At 43.0% G+C, this 16,981-nt stretch overlaps 1 protein-coding gene across 5 annotated transcripts in view; it reads right to left on the bottom strand.

Moving 5' to 3' along the window:
• The window catches only part of LOC142149119 (heterogeneous nuclear ribonucleoprotein M-like), a 113,535-nt gene that overhangs the window by 38,780 nt on the left and 57,774 nt on the right, over window positions 1–16,981 (bottom strand). For 4 of the 5 annotated variants that reach the window (XR_012690860.1, XM_075204839.1, XM_075204840.1 and 1 more), the window contains exon 8: window positions 13,815–13,835. Coding sequence is in view for 4 of the 5 variants with exons in the window: in XM_075204839.1 (XP_075060940.1) it covers window positions 13,815–13,835 (21 nt within the window). In the remaining variant the exon portion in view is untranslated. Of the gene's footprint in view, window positions 1–959; window positions 1,047–6,633; window positions 6,644–10,090; window positions 10,123–13,814; window positions 13,836–16,981 lie in introns of all 5 variants that reach the window. The other variant, XM_075204841.1, reaches the window with a different exon arrangement.

Raw genomic sequence — 16,981 nt, forward strand, 5'->3', positions numbered from 1 at the left:
GAATTTATTTCTCTTACATTAGGCAAATTGGCAATAATCTGACTGGGGTTTTTTTTGTCTATCAAATGTTGGACTTGTATGTCTTTTTTTCACCTATAACCAACTATGTGACAAATGTGAACAGTGCAAGTATTTCTCTATACAGTCACATACACAAGAGCAAAATATATAAATACATTTTCACATTTGATAATGCTATGAGAACATCGCATAGACTAACCTTGTAGAAGCTTTAAAGAACAACTCTATCCAGAACTATAATTGTACTGTAAACTCCCCTGATCAAACTAGCACAATTGTGGCAGTTCAGTGTGGACAACTGATGTGGCATCTGTCCAATCAGTCATAAAGCAGATGTACTTCACATGTGTGTAGTTTTAAAAGTCTAACTTGGCAATCCTTTCTATGGATAATGTGATTTTACACAAGAGCTTTCCTTTTTCTTAGATCAGATGGTTTGTGCCATGCATAAATACAAACAGTAGCCAAAAGAACAAGTTTTGTAACTTTCAGTCTAAGAACTAAATGAACTAAAGCAATAAGAAATGGTCTCCTGTCTATATCCATCCTGACATCTATTACCATAATTATATAATTATAAAACTAGCTGAATAAAATGAGAACCTCTCAGTCACAGATGGGCGGGACTTTTTCACCATTTGCAACTACAGATGCAAAAGACTTCAAATGATGTTCAATGGGAGGGAGAGATTTACAAAAATCCTGAATACACTGTCGATAGGCTATTGACAATAGGAAGAAAGTGAAAACTGTTGCACTAAAGTCATATATATATATATATATATATATATATATATATATATATATATATATATATTCATGCATAACATAACAGAACATTAAGAAAATAATATTGTCCCTGGAAATGTAGAAGTCTGTAAACGGTTGCGTTTAATAAAATTGTGTAGCCAATAGGTTAAAATACTTTGTGCTTTCACCTCCACTTAATTTTCTCAGACCATTCCCTGATCCAAGCCTACTGATACCGTTACTACGATTACATCCAACACACGTACCATCAAAGTCTGAACGAAAAAGAAAAATAATTAAGCTCACTAACCATTTTTTTTTTTATACAGTCTCCCACAGGTAGAATCATAATAAATATATATATATATATATATATATATATATATATATATATATATATATATATTTTTTATTGTATATTCCTGGTTGGGTTGCAGTAATGTCATTTACCAAACCGTTCCATAGGAAGATATTCACAGACTATCCAAATTACAGATGCTGCAGCAACAGTCAGGTTGCTAATCAACCAGGTTACTGCTACACATCTACTTCCTACTCCACACAGGCCATTAAGGAGATTTGGAATGAGTTTATGAGCTTTCAAAACTCTAGATCAAAGGGCATTAAGGACTCCTGATGAGACCCCTTCCCCAAACAGGCTGGCATCCTTGGTAGAAGTAATTATTGTTCTTCTCAATCAAAATCCCCCCCGCCCCATCCCCATGAGCGACTGACTTGTGATCATGGACAAACTGCCTATACAGGTAAAAGGTGGACTTTGACCATTTCCAGGGAAGCTCCTTCTAAAATGGCCTGGAATAAAACACCATGGTCCCCATCAGTTTCATGCAGAGAGAAGGGACACTTTCCATCTGGCCAATAAGGCTTAAGGTCCTTTTCATCCTGAGCAGGACCACAGTGGAGATGTTGCCTATAGCAACCAAATACAGCATGATAAATATACCGCCTAGTCTTCTGGGAGGAATATCTCCTGATACAATGTGTTGAAATTCCATCTGAGAAACCTTATCTGTAGAGCTGGAATCAAGGAAGATTTGGGAAAATTGAGAACCCAGCCATCTAGCTCCAGAAAGTGAACTGTCAGCTGAATGTGCTAAAGTAGATCAAACTGACAGCATGTTTAACAAATCACCCAACTAAGGTATGACTGTTACTACCCGAGGACCCAGGAGACGTATCATATTTTTTGTTAAGACCCTTGGAGCAGTTGCCACGCCAAAGAGTAAATCCTGAAACTGGTAATGCTCATTGCAAAAATCAAAGTAGACACTGATGCCATTCCCATTTAGGAACGTATAGATAAGCATCGTTTGTGTCTAAGCATGCAAGAAACTGCCCTTTTTCCCATGCCGGCGATCACTGACTGCAAAGAATACATCTTGAAACCCAGGCCACAAACTTGTTTCTTGGAAGGTGTAGAGATTCAAGATCTGACAAAACAATCCATCCTGTTTTGGGACCAGAAAAAGGCTAAAGTAAAATTAAAAAAAACCTCTTTATTAAGCTGGAACCGGAGCTATCTCCCCAGAAGCCAGAAGCTTCTGGATAGTATCTGTCTATCACATAGCCTCTTGTGACACATGGCCTCTTGTGACACCACGTATCTGAAGTGGAGGCCAACCACTGGTCCTGAAACTGCCAAAGACGAGCCACCACTACAGAGGCGTGGTGGACTTTCCCGTCATGCAGATGCTTATCTGGCGGTTTGGGAGCCTCACGTCTGGCCGACCACTTGCCTCTATGAAAACCTCCACAAGAGGTAGAAAACTGGCCTCAAGCAATAGTAAACCGATGCAACTTGGGTTTCGGTCGTTTCGTTTCTTGGATGAATGAGAGTGGCCTCTGCTAATGGGCAAAAAAAAAAAAAAAAAAAAAAAGAGCTTTTTCCTCTCGTAGCAACCTGAATAATGTGCTCCAGATTCAAATCAAAAAGAGTAATACCATCAAATGGTGAAGACTTAAGAGTCTGCTGCATTCTGCATCGTCCGACTAGGATCATAACCACAAAAAACGCTGAGCTGCAATTATAAGTGTAGTCTGCAATCTACAGATATTGCATCTACTCATGGCGATTCATAGCCAACTGCACTGCCCACTTTTGAATAGCTTTGTTTACCCAGGCCGTTGACATGACTAGTGTGAATAAACTTTCTGCTGAAACATATGCAGATCTAAGGAGAAAACCACATTTTTGTTCCTTAATGTCCTGGAGCACTGCTGCTCCCTGCATTAGTAAAGCAGTGGCTTTAGATAGTTGGGCAATAGGAGGATCTACACTTGGAGAACTCTCCCATCTAAACAGACTCTTCCCATTACAAAAGGGCACTTAAAGAAAAAAAGAAAAGAAAAAAACAAACGGAGGTCAGCTCCAGATGGGATGGGTCCTATAGGGGAGGTGCTACACACTGAATGGTTAACAATTGAAGTGTTCTAGCTCCGTCCAACAGTCACAGTATCCCTCCCCCCCCATTGCAGGAAAGAGAAATAAAGGTTTAGTAAAACCTATTAAAAATGGCACTATAGTCTGGGCTTCTACTAGGCCTTCATCCCGATACACGAGTAATTCACTAAATACAAGGAATGTTCATGTACTTGTGGGGGTCGGAGAGATTTGATAAAGAATGTTGCATGCCAAGACAATTACACGACCGGATAATCACCATGCAAGCATTTAAAATACTGAAAATTCAAAAAGGAATCATTTAAAAAAAAAGAAAAGAAAACACAACATACTCTGCACTGCTACATGACCTTGAAGATATTATGGTAGAATGCCAGTTATTTAACGTTATAGGAAGAGCATTGGTGTGTTAAGTGTGTATTGTCGCTAACCAATAACGATTGTCGAACCTCGATTTGTGTTTCCAACGCACAAATATTTATTCGCAAAAAGTAGTATAATATATTCAAGCGAAGTGATAATAAGTACAGCCGTTACTTATCGCAGGCGCTCTGGATCCAGTGTACAGTCATTCAATCCTGAAGTCTGGGGACAAGATGTCTGAACACTAGATGTGAAGCTGCTGCTTATATGCACATAGGAATACAGTAATACAATGGAGATGGTATAGCTTGCTTCTATTGGTCCAGGTTTCAGGAAGGTCCAAGGGGTTGTCAATCATTGGCTGGTTCATCCTAAAGAATCCAAAGGAGGAGGTTATCTCTCCAGGGGGTATGCTCTGCTCTTCCCGCCAAGATTCCTTAGTCTTAAGTAGTTCATAATTCCCTATCATTCATAACTTGCGTATGCACTCTGCGATTCCTTCGCAGAGTGAACCAAACAGTAGCAAATGTTAAAAGGTTTATTATGATACCACACATGATTTGATTCCTTCAACCTGTTCCATATATTTCACTAATATGCATATAACTTTAATATAAAACATAAATACTACTGTATTTCGACATAAATGACTATGTGTTGCAACTACCATTAATGTGTACTATTTTACAAGTGAGCGTGTTTGTGCGAATATGTAAAAAGATTAAATTCTGTGGGTGCCACGTTTTGTGGCTGCGTACGCCCTTTTACGTTGTAACGTGCCATTTTACGCCGTAGCGTACGCATCTTTTCAGACAAAGACAACCAAGTTTGCTCGATTTTAATTGAAAGGACTTTATCCAATTTGCTGACACCCAGTATAAGAAGGAGCTTACCTACACTAGCAACCATTTCCTGTACCCATTCCCCCATACCAGAGAACCATTTCACAGGGTTCAACCATGAGAACCAACCTGCCACCTTTTCCCCGACCTCATATAACGAAGAATTATGGTTCTTTCGAAATTCCCATTTCAGTTGCAAAATTCCCATTTCAGTTGCAAAATTTCATCCATCTTCCGGTCTATAAACCTTTCGGGTCATCCGTATTATTGGTGATGTACATGCAACATTTGACACCGAACTGGGTGGCCAGTGTCACACAGTACCCACCAGTAATAGAGGTGAGATAATTTAGTACCAGTCTATGTTGCACCAACTCCTTCTTGTACGCTTGTAGCTCCCTTCCAGTATACCTGAAAGTGTCATCATACATCTCGGTGATATTATCTATTAATTTAGCTAGGTCTTGGATATATTTAAAGTTTAATGTTCCCCGAGTGGTCCTGGTGAGATCTAGAGCAACCATTACTTGAAACCCTGCGGTCTCACTAATCAATTTTGTAGCTATGGGCTCCTCACCAGGAATCATATTTCTCTTGCCACGGTGTTCATACTGTGTGTGTAAGTATGGTGGTGATGTAGTCTTGTGAATACCAACCATTTCTTCATGAGTAATAGTCATGATTTCAGGAACCAGTTTAGCTAAGAAGCACAAGCCCTTGGAACTCGGAGTCACCCAGGAATAAGCTTTCCTTCCACAAACAAAATACACATCATCAGGGAGAACATAAGGAACAGTATGCCCATTAATTATATCACACAGAGTTTTGATAAAACTACCCATGCCTAGTGTCTCCATTTGCTCCAGACACGTGTCGGCGTGGATGACATTCTTACAATTATCTATAGAGACTTTTCCAATGGCTACTTTCTTATGTTTGGTTATACGCCCTAGTTTGTGACTTCCATCAACATTCCTACCTATTGGTGACCTTGTGAGTCTCCCTCTAAAATGAGTGTGGCGAGCCATTGTCTGATCTGATGGGTCAGCTTCCCAATTCTCCAGACGTTTTGCATGAGAGATATTTAGACACAGCAAAGATCTGTCTATGGAGTATTGTCGAAGCGTCAGACTAGGGGACCTAGTGTTATTGTACCTCCCGTCTATGGGCCTCCCACCCATCAATTTGAGTACTTCGAATATATGTTTAGAGGAAATGGCACTAGTCCTATATTATGCTGCCCTTGCGGCACGTGAGAGCGCACCCAACACTCGGTTTGGTTTAGCACCTTACCCACCAGGGAGTGATAATCCTCCAAAGGATGCCCGCCTATATTCAGAGTACTAGGGGACTGGCATCGTTGGATGCATCTCTCTTCAACTAGGGAGTCGCAGAACTTGCAGATACAATACTCATCAGACAATAGCCCCTCACACTGCCTCCGAGATCCTGAGCTAGCAGACCTTTTCATAACCCTTGAACCAAGTTTGATAATGGGCTGCTTTGAGTATCCTAATAACTTTTCCTCTGCCTCCATCTTATCCGCATCACTACCAGAACCCTCCTCCGTCCTCCATCCTCCTTCACAAAAATAGAATGTCCTAGAAAGAGTAAAAACAAGGAAAATCCTGGAACAAAAGAAAAACAAAAACCGCCACTCCATCGCTGGAAAGATAGTTCTGGGGCAACGTCTCTGGTTCAGGTGTCTCGACTGCAGGCTTTAGGTCTCCCGGAACAGACTCACAAGTGACAGATCTATGTCGTCGGTCTCAGTTTTATCTTGCACTTTCTCCGGATTATGGACTCTCCTGCAGTGGGTGGAATGGACCCAAGTGTCTCTCTCTGCAACCTTCAGTGATGTAGTACTAGTCAGCAGCACTTGGTACAGGCCTTCCCAACGGTCTGTTAAACAACCTGAACGTAAGAAATTGCGGATCATAACATAGTCTCCAGGTTCAACATCATGACAGTTCGTCTCTGGCATACCAGGTGACAGCATTTTTAGTTTTTATTGTTGTTGTTTTAGCTGTCTACTCATTCTTATAAGATATTGTACAGTTACTTCATTATTACACTTCAAGTCATCTTGTGGACTCACGATCAAATTAGGTTGTCGTCCGAACAGTATCTCAAAGGGGGACAGATTAAGAGGAGGTCTAGGAGTGGCCCGAATACTATGGAGGACCAATGGCAAAGCCTCAGGCAATGCCAACCCAGTTTCAGCAATTACCTTACCAAGCTTGTTCTTTATAGTACCATTTACTCTCTCCACCTTACCACTGGCTTGTGGTCGGTAAGGGGTGTGAAGTCTGCTACCGATTCCCATGAGCTTACACATATTTTGGAAGATATCACCAGTAAAGTGGGTACCCCTATCACTTTCAATGATTCTAGGGATACCGAACCTACATACAAAATCTTGTACAATTTTCTTTGCAGTGAACACAGCAGTATTAGTGGCTGCCGGATATGCTTCTACCCAACCGGAATACACATCAATACAAACTAACACAAACTTTAGATTCCTGCACGGTGGTAATTGGATATAGTCAATTTCTATTACCTGAAAAGGTCCGTCTGTAGGAGGGATGTGGGATGGCTCAGTTGGATTAGTTTTCCCAACATTTTTCCTCAAACAAGTAAGACATGACATTGCCTTCTTACCAGCCTGAGAGGAAAATCCGGAAGCACACCAGTATGCTCTCACCAGTTTTCACATACCTTCTTTACCCCGGTGAGTCAGGCCGTGTGCTGCTTCAGCCAGGCTTGGATAGTACGTTCGGGGAGCTACAGGCTTACCTTGTCCATCCCTCCAGAGTCCTGAGGACTCTTGTCCACATCCCTTCGCCTTCCAGACCGCTTTTTCCTGCAAGGAACACAAATCTTGCATTTCAATTAATTTCTGCATGTCTAATGTCTGAAAAACCATCATAGTCTTGGTCGATACAGTCATAGGTTGCCCTGCTGCCCATTTAGCAGCTTCGTCCGCCCTGTTGTTGCCCAATGACACTGGGTCTTCTTCAAAGGTATGGGCTTTGCACTTTATGACGGCTACTGTTCTGGGTAACTGTATCGCTGTCAGAAGTCCTTTTATGTGTTGTGAGTGTGCCACTGGCGTACCTGCTGCTGTCGTAAAAGTTTCTAAGACGCTAAAGGGCCCCAAAATCGTGCACTACCCCGAAGGCGTACCTAGAGTCAGTATATATATATTGGCTGATTTACCCTCTGCCAACTCACATGCTCTCCTTAATGCTACTAGTTCCGCCACTTGGGCTGAGTGAGGTGGACCAAGGGCTTCTACCACATCCTGATCGTCTACAACAGCGTAACCAGTACATAGCTCTCCTGTCTCTGTCTGTCTATGGCAACTTCCGTCTGTATAAAACGTAAAATCTACATTTTCTAAGGGGGTGTCACGTATGTCGGGCCTTGCAGTAAAGGTCTGATTCAGGTGTTCCATACAGTCATGCGTGTCAGTATTCTTGCCTAACTCATCATCAACCAGGGTCTCCTCACCTCCCACCCTTTGTGTCTCTAGAGACACATATGGAAGGTATGTAGCTGGATTTAAGGTGCTACATCGTTTGATGGTGATGTTTGAGGGTGCCATCAGGGCTAGTTCCCACTTTGTGAATCTAGCTGAAGAAACATGTCTGGTTTGGGCTAAATTTAACAGAGCTGATACAGCATGGGGTGTATAGACAGTTGAATTATGTCCTAATACTACGTCCTCGCTCTTACTTACCAGAAGAGCAGTTGCTGCTACACTTCTGAGACATGTTGGGAGTGATCTTGCCACAGTGTCCAATTGTGCACTGTAGTATGCTACCGGTCTGCTAGCATCACCATGTTTCTGTGTGAGGACACCTGCTGCACAACCATCAGCTTCCGTACAGTATAGCTCAAAAGGCTTTTCATAATCAGGTATTCCCAATGCAGGTGCTCTAGTCAGACTATCTTTAAGATTAAAGAACGCTTGCTCTTACTCTTCTGTGTGTACGACACGTTCTGGTTGAGGAAGAGACTAGCTCCTGCAATGGTAATGCCAGAATAGAATAACCTGGGATCCAGGATCTACAGTATCCACACATCCCCAGGAAAGTACGAATCTGCTTCTGGCTCTGCGGCAGAGTCATGTGTTGTATGGCCTCAATCCTGTTGGTTGTCATGTGTCTTAGCCCCTTTGTGAGGCAGTGTCCTAAATATTTGACCTTAGTCTGACATGGCTGTAATTTATCCTTTGCCACCTTGTGCCCTGTTTGTGAAAGATGAAGCAACAACAATTTAGTATCATGTAAACATGACATAAAAGAATCAGAGCACAACAACAAATCGTCCACATATTGAATTAGAACAGACCAATTGTGGGGTTGAAAGGATTGCAAACAGTCATGTAAGGCTTGGGAGAAAATACTGGGGCTGTCAATGAACCCCTGGGGTAGTCTGGTCCATGTGTATTGCACTCCCCGGTAGGAGAATGCAAAAAGGTATTGGCAGTCAGGGTGAAGAGGGACTGAGAAGAAAGCAGAACATAGGTCAATGACAGTAAAGTGACTAGCAGATGGTGGAATCTGCATGAGGATGACAGCTGGATTCGGCTCTCAACAACTTTATTAATTCCCCTTAAGTCCTGGACTAATCTATAGCCCCTCCCCCCACTCTTCTTCACAGGGAAAATGGGACTATTTGCTGTACTGGCTGTACGAATTAAAATCCCTTGTTGTAACAGCCTCTCAATAACAGGATATACCCCTAGTTCCACCTCAGTTTTTAATAGATACTGTGGGATTTTTGGAGCTATCATACCACTTTTTAGATTGACCTTGACAGGGGCTACGTTTGCCATCAGTCCAGTGTCCTGTCCATCTCTGGTCCATAGTGAACCTGGTATTTCCAGCAACATCCCCTTTACTTGAGATGGACTGTGTTCTATAACAGTAGAGTGTAACATTAACCTCTGAGGGGTGTCCAATATATCCTGTACCTCATGTGCGACCTTCTCCGGTATATCTAAGAACACACCATCAGAAGTACAGTATATGACACATCCCATTTTACATAACAAGTCTCTTCCCAGCAAGTTAGTAGGAGCCGCCGCAGCCAAGAGAAACGAATGCTTGGTATGCAGGGGCTCGATAGTAACGGGAAGAGTGTTACATTATCCACTAACTAAACACGCTGAAGTTACTACCATAGCTGGAATAGTTTTATTGGTCACCTGTATATTGAAAGGAGAGGTTATCACAAATCGGCCCGCCCCTGTATCTACAAGAAAGGTTTGTTTCCTACCAGCTATGTCAACTATCATTGTTGGTTCTTCACTCTGACTCTCAGTTAACCTCACTGGCTGTAGATTACAGGTATGACCTGACCTCTAGCGCTGACTATCATTTTCCCGCGCAATATTTGCTGTTATAATATGTGCGAGTAGATGTGAGTCTTCTAGTCTATGTGAGTTCTTCCATGGAGGATATCTATGTGTCCCACCTCTAAGGTTGTATCTGTCCTTTTTACAATCCCTCCTAAAGTGTCCTTCATTACAATTGAAACATCTGATCACTCTATGTTTCTTATTATGTGGGTTGTATGCTGGTGGTCGTGTATGCATCCCCTCTAGAGCCTGTATACTCGCCGTCATTAACCTATCACTTTTCTCTTCCTTTTTCCTAAAAAGGTTTTTGTCATGCTCCACAGCAGACTCCCTAAGAGAATCTACTGTGATACCTCTCCAATTAGGTAATGTGGTTTGTACTCTCGTCTTTAAATTTTCTCTAAGGCCATCCATTAATACTCCTACAGCTACCTCTCTGTGATGTGGGTCCTCACCTATGTTTGATATCCCAGTGAACCGTGTTATCGCTGCTATAGCTCTAATGAAGTAATCTGCTGCTGTCTCACTATCTTTCTGCTTGATGGTGAAAATTTTACTCCAATTCGTTACTACTGGAAAATAGATGGCTAAATGTTTAACAATTTGTTCTATATTCTCTTGATTAATCTCATCCGTCAAGGTGTCATCTTCCTCCAACGAACAATCTTTGATGAATTGTTGTAAGTTAGTATTGGGAGGAAGACACGCCCTCAACACTACCCGCCAATCCTTATCGGTTTGTTCGTGTGCATTTCCTAAGTCTTTAACAAACTTCTGACATTTAGCCAACTCTTTTCTAGGATCTGGGAATTCAGTCATAATGGAACGTAATTCTGATCTAGTCCAGGGACAATGCATTGTAACATTTCTTAAAGGAACTACACCATCCTTATCAAGTTTCCCATTGGGAACTGATATTGTGCGGACTGGGTACGCACCCACTGGTTCACTGTTTTCAGAAGTCACTACCGGATCTGCTGTTTCAAGATTTAGAACGCTATCACTCCTAATGATCACACTACTCTCACCTATCTCAGCCATTGCTCCTTTCCCATACTTACGCTGAACCTCTAGCATATTAACAGCATGTGCAATGGCCGAAATCACAGTGGGTTCATCTTCTGATACACTTGTTTTAAACTGGCTTAAAACAGGATACAACTTAGCAATTTCTCTTTTTTTAGTTTTAATAACGGCTGTACTTACTCCTCCCGCCACAAGGTGGCGGGGGCACGCTTGCGTCGAGTCCGCCACGCTTCTCAACGGCTACTTCCGCCCTGCACGTGCTTTTCGCCACACCTACTTCCGCTGTGCATTCGTTGCTCTGCCACGTGTTACCTTCCATTTGCCACAATTTTAAACAATCATTATGTCTATTTCTCTTTTTCGTTGACTTAATCAACCATACTTTATCTTTTACAGTATTTAGTAGCTCTGCATTAAAACTTCCTATTGTTGGGAAAGGCCTATCACAATCTTTGGTCATCTTGACCCACGTGTCGCAATACGCAGTTGCGTATGCACCATATTTCTTACACATGAGAAATCTCGCTGAACCAATAGGACCTTCCTTAGGCAGTACACTGGCCATCTCTACTCTAGCGTATGCTTAGCACCCATGTTGAACAACACCAATCTATGCAGACCACACTTCCACAAACACTTTCAACCCTTTGCTACAAACACTCTACCGCTAGAGATCTCTTACTGGCCGTGGACGTATTTGTTCAAGCCGCGTCCACACAGACAATATCACTGTGGGACCCAAGGGCTATCAGCTCCTGGATACCCTGGCTAAATCACAAAAAATCTGTGGAGTTTATTATAACTGGGAGAACAAAGTCGATACAATCAACCAGCCTTTCCAATAGAATTCCTCCTAGCTGCTTCACCAATTCGCACTAACGGTTGTCGTGCGTTAAGATCGCACTGCCTACCAATACTAGTTATTAGCAAACCTTGCGATCTATTGGTAGCGCTTTGCGAAAACCCGGTTTTAGCCTTTGGTATACCTGCCCTGTATACCGTCCTTCAGTTGGGCAACCCGCCTCGTCAGACAGCAACTGAGCACAATGAATAGTAACAGTGTATCTACGTTACAAAATCACACACTATACACCTTTTCTGCGCAGAAAATCAAAAGTTCCCAACAACAGTAATAATGTCTCAGAGGTTTCCACAAGTAATTATACTATGCACATATAATAACTATCAAAACGATTGTTTAACCACGTGGAAAATCTACCGGAAGTTCGCGTACGCACAGCAGGAAATACACATACGCTAAGCAATGCAATAATTAAAACGCACAATGACAGTAAAGAGAAACAGTTTTCTCTTTTGTCCCTAGGTTCTAGTTAGCGTGCCCTAGACAATGCAAAACGGACATTCGGTTTCACAACACAGAGTAAAATTCAGGTTTTGAACACATTGCGTTCTTACCCGTTTAGGACGCGTCTCCACCCTTTGTTGCGGAACCGAAATCCATTGGTCTTGCGTATCGTCTGGCAACGAAACCTGCAAAGCTCACGAGCCCCCAAATTGTTAAGTTCCTATTGTCGCTAACCAATAACGATTGTCGAACCTCGATTTGTGTTTCCAACGCACAAAGATTTATTCGCAAAAAGTAGTATAATATATTCAAGCGAAGTGATAATAAGTACAGCCGTTACTTATCGCAGGCGCTCTGGATCCAGTGTACAGTCATTCAATCCTAAAGTCTGGGGACAAGATGTCTGAACACTAGATGTGAAGCTGCTGCTTATATGCACATAGGAATACAGTAATACAATGGAGATGGTATAGCTTGCTTCTATTGGTCCAGGTTTCAGGAAGGTCCAAGGGGTTGTCAATCATTGGCTGGTTCATCCTAAAGAATCCAAAGGAGGGGGTCATCTCTCCAGGGGGTATGCTCTGCTCTTCCCGCCAAGATTCCCTAGTCTTAAGTAGTTCATAATTCCCTATCATTCATAACTTGCGTATGCACTCTGCAATTCCTTCGCAGAGTGAACCGAACAGTAGCAAATGTTAAAAGGTTTATTATGATACCACACATGATATGATTCCTTCAACCTGTTCCATATATTTCACTAATATGCATATAACTTAATATAAATAATATAAAACATAAATACTACTGTATTTCGACATAAATGACTGTTGCAACTACCATTAATGTGTACTATTTTACAAGTGAGCTTGTTTGTGCGAATGTATGTAAAAAGACTAAATTCTGTGGGTGCCACGTTTTGTGGCTGCGTACGGTACGCTACGGCGTAAAATGGCACGTTACAACGTAAAAGTGCGTACGCAGCCACAACACGTGGCACCCACAGAATTTAGTCTTTTTACATATTCGCACAAACAAGCTCACTTGTAAAATAGTACACATTAATGGTAGTTGCAACACAACTACAAAGACAACCAAGTTTGCTCGATTTTAATTGAAATGACTTTATCCAATTTGCTGACTTCGACAGGTGTCTGTTACAAATTTTAATAATAAGCAAAGAGAGGGGCCTCTAACTTTACTGAGCCTAGAAAGCCAAAATCCCAAAATAAACCATAACAAAACACATCTCAGTGGCAATTAGCCACAGCCAACTTTAAGTAAGATGGCACCCAGAACAGAGATCAATGTTGTGGTCCCTTACTGTTATAGCTGCACACAAGTTATCATACAAAGTAGTTTAGGACAACACATAGAATAAAAAGTGCTCATACATTATGTGATTTTGATGGCCCATTAGGTCGTTTTAGACCATGTATGCAGTTAGCATACTTCCATATTAATGGCGCACTGTCGAATTCGGCAATTTGCCCAGAGTAGATGCTATTTTAGATTTGACTGTACAAATGTATTTAAGCGTATGGATAAATCTCATATTGGACTGCTATATTATACTGTTTGAACAGTGTACAATCATTTGTAGAGGAGGAGTAATGGTCCAGCTATCTAAACAATCCTCCTGCAATGCCTAGCTATCAGTAATCCTCTTTCGAAGACAGCCGTAAATAAATCATTCGGTATCTCAAAAATATTTACTCATTTGGTTCGTTCCAATTTCTATAAAAAAAAAGAAAAAAAAAAAAGGGAGGATTTATATACAAACGTTAAAACCGTTTCTCTGATTCCGTCTGGGGGACACTGCTTACCATGGGTTGTGGAGGAGAGCACGGGAGTTGGCACCTAGCTAGTTAATCTTTAGCACTGCTGACAGACCCCTCCCCTCTACAATCCCCCGCCTCTTCCTCCTCAGTTAATTCAAAAAGCCGCAAGGCGAAAGGTCAATCAACCAAGAGCATACAGAGAAAAGGCAGAAGGGAGGGATCGCAGTGTCCCCCAGACGGAATCAGAGAAAAGGATTTAACGCAAGTATATAAATCCTCTTCTCTTTCATCCAGTCTGGGAGACACTGCTTACCATGGGGACGTTCTAAAGCAGCCCCCTAAGGGTGGGACCGCTCTGAAAGCCCCGCTCGTAGAGCACTACGAGCGAAATTTGCATCCACGGATGCGAATACATTAAATTGATAGAATTTGGTAAATGTGTGGACATAAGACCAGGTGGCTGCCCTGCAAAGCTGGTCGGCAGAAGCCCCATTTCTTGCTGCCCACGACGCCCCTACCGATCTGGTGGAATTGGTCGTTAGTCTCTCTGGTACAGGAAAGTTAGCCCTTATGTAAGCTTGCTTAATAGTTGCCGTAATCCATCTTACAATGGACTGTTTAGAGGCTGGCCAGCCTCTTTTGTTAGAATCATAGAGAACAAACAGATAATCGGTTCGTCTAATTTAAAATGTTCTTTTGACATAAATACAGAGCGCCCTAACCACATCTAACTTTTCCATAGACTGCAGATCAGAATGGGAAGTAGATGAAAAAAATGGAACTACAATTTCCTGGTTCAAACGGAAGGAGGAGGACACTACTTTTGGAACAAAAGAGGGGAGTGTTTTCAAAACCGCTCTGTCCTCGTGAAAGTCCAGATATGGTTCCCAGCAAGACAGAACTCCCAATTCCGACACCCTACGTGCCGATGCAAGAAAACAACATTCTAGGTCAAACACCTAAAATCTGCCTCAAGTAAAGGCTCAAAAGGAGGCCCTTTAAGCATGTCCAGTACCAGGTTAAGATCCCATGGTGCTGTAGGCGGAACATAGGGAGGCTGAATATGTAAGACTCCGTGAAGAAAATTCTTGATATCTGGCAAATCCGCTAATTTCAGGTGAAAGAAGCCTGAAAGTGCTGATACCTGAACTTTTAGGGAACCTAGACGAAGCCCTGCTTCCAGCCCATCCTGAAGAAAAGCCAATAAGCGAGGGAGACGAAAGGAAGACGTGTGACATGTCCTATTTTCGTGCCATCTGATATAGGCTCGACAAATCCGATGATAGATGCGAGCTTAAACTGGCTTTCGAGCTCGCATCATAGTGTTCACTACACTGGAGGAAAGACCCCTAGCGCTCCAGAGGCTGGCTTCAACAGCCACACTGTTAAACTGAGCTGAGGTAAATTCTGGTGACGAAAGGGACCTTGAAGAAGAAGGTCGTCTCGAGACGGAAGACGAAATCCCTGTCCTTCCGCCATTGAGATTATGTCCGCGTACCACACTCGACGCGGCCATGAGGGAGCTATTAGAATTACCGGCAGACCGCCCTGCCTTACTCGTCTGAGCACGCGAGGAAGCATGGGAATCGGAGGAAACAGGTATCCCAACCTTAATTCCCATGACATCGTCATTACGTCCACTGCTACCGCTGTGAACCTTCTTGTTGTGTCTGGAGGCAATAAGATCTATATCCGGAAGACCCCATATCTGAACTAGAGACTGAAATACTTCCGGATGGAGTGACCATTCCCCAGGCATCATTTGATTTCGACTTAGGTAGTCGGCCTCCCAATTCTTTATTCCTGGAATGAACACTGCCGAGATTGCTGGAACATACTGTTCTGCCCAAGCAAAAATCTGAGCTGCAATTTCCATTGCGGCTGCACTCCTGGTTCCTCCCTGCCTGTTGACATATGCCACGGCCGTGGCATTGTTGGACTGAACTCTGACAGGGTGGCCCCGAAGGAGGGTCTATGCCCCATGAAGAGCTAAAAGAATTGCCCTCAACTCCATCGCATTTAATAAGGCTGATTCCTGAACAGACCAAAGTCCCAGAGCCGGGGGTGCAGGATTACCGCCCCCCAACCTCTTAGACTGGCGTCTGTTGTGGCTATGATCCATGACCATGGAGCGAAAGACCTGCCCACCGACATGTGATCCTGAATCAGCCACCACTGGAGCGATTCTCTCGCTCCCGGAGACAGCGAGATCCTCTGGAGATCCAAGCGTAGGTGGGATCCTGAACATTTCTGTAACAGATCCCACTGGAAGCATCGAGAATGAGCCCGACCGAAGGGGATCATTTCGAAGGAGGCCACCATCTTCCCAAGCAGCCGCATGCACAAATGAATTGAGGGATTGGGAGAGGACAAGACCTGAGTTGTTATGGCCCGGATTGAACTGATCTTCTCCGTAGGCAGGAACACCTTCTGCCGACTAGTATCCATGATGAGCCCTAGGAAGACCATGCGCGGACACGGAACCATCTGGGATCAAATTTATCAACCACCCATGGCTCTCGAGGACCGCTATGGTGAGTGGTAAGTGCTGACGTAAGCAAATCTCTGAGGAGGATTTGATGAATAGATCGTCTAAATAAGGGACGACCTGAACTCCCTCTAGGTGAAGACACGCTGCCATCACCGACATGATCTTCATGAAGACCCTTGGCGCTGTGGAGAGGCTGAAAAGAAGAGCCCGGAAGCGATAGTGGAAGTTCCCCACTGTGAACCTCAGGAGGGACTGATGATTGCTCCAAATGGGAATGTGGAGGTATGCATCTTATATGTCTATGGATGCCATAAACTGATCCTTCTCTAGGCCGTTTATCACCGACCTCAGGGACTCCATTCAAAATTTGTCCACTCGTAAGTGCACATTTAGGCTCTTTAGGTTTAAAATGGGTCGAAATGACCCGTCCAGCTTCTTGACCAAAAAAAGATTTGAATAAAAAAAAACAACTTTTCTTTTCTGGTTGTCTGGGACCCTGCAAATAACCTTTTGCGAAAGACGAGGTGACACAGGCCTGCATTTCCTGTCTTCTTTGGGGATCTCAGGGTAGTGAGGTTACAAAGAAGCACTGTGGTATCGGCCCCATCAGA

Source organism: Mixophyes fleayi, chromosome 1 (assembly GCF_038048845.1).
Source record: "Mixophyes fleayi isolate aMixFle1 chromosome 1, aMixFle1.hap1, whole genome shotgun sequence".
Taxonomy (NCBI): Eukaryota; Metazoa; Chordata; class Amphibia; order Anura; family Limnodynastidae; genus Mixophyes; species Mixophyes fleayi.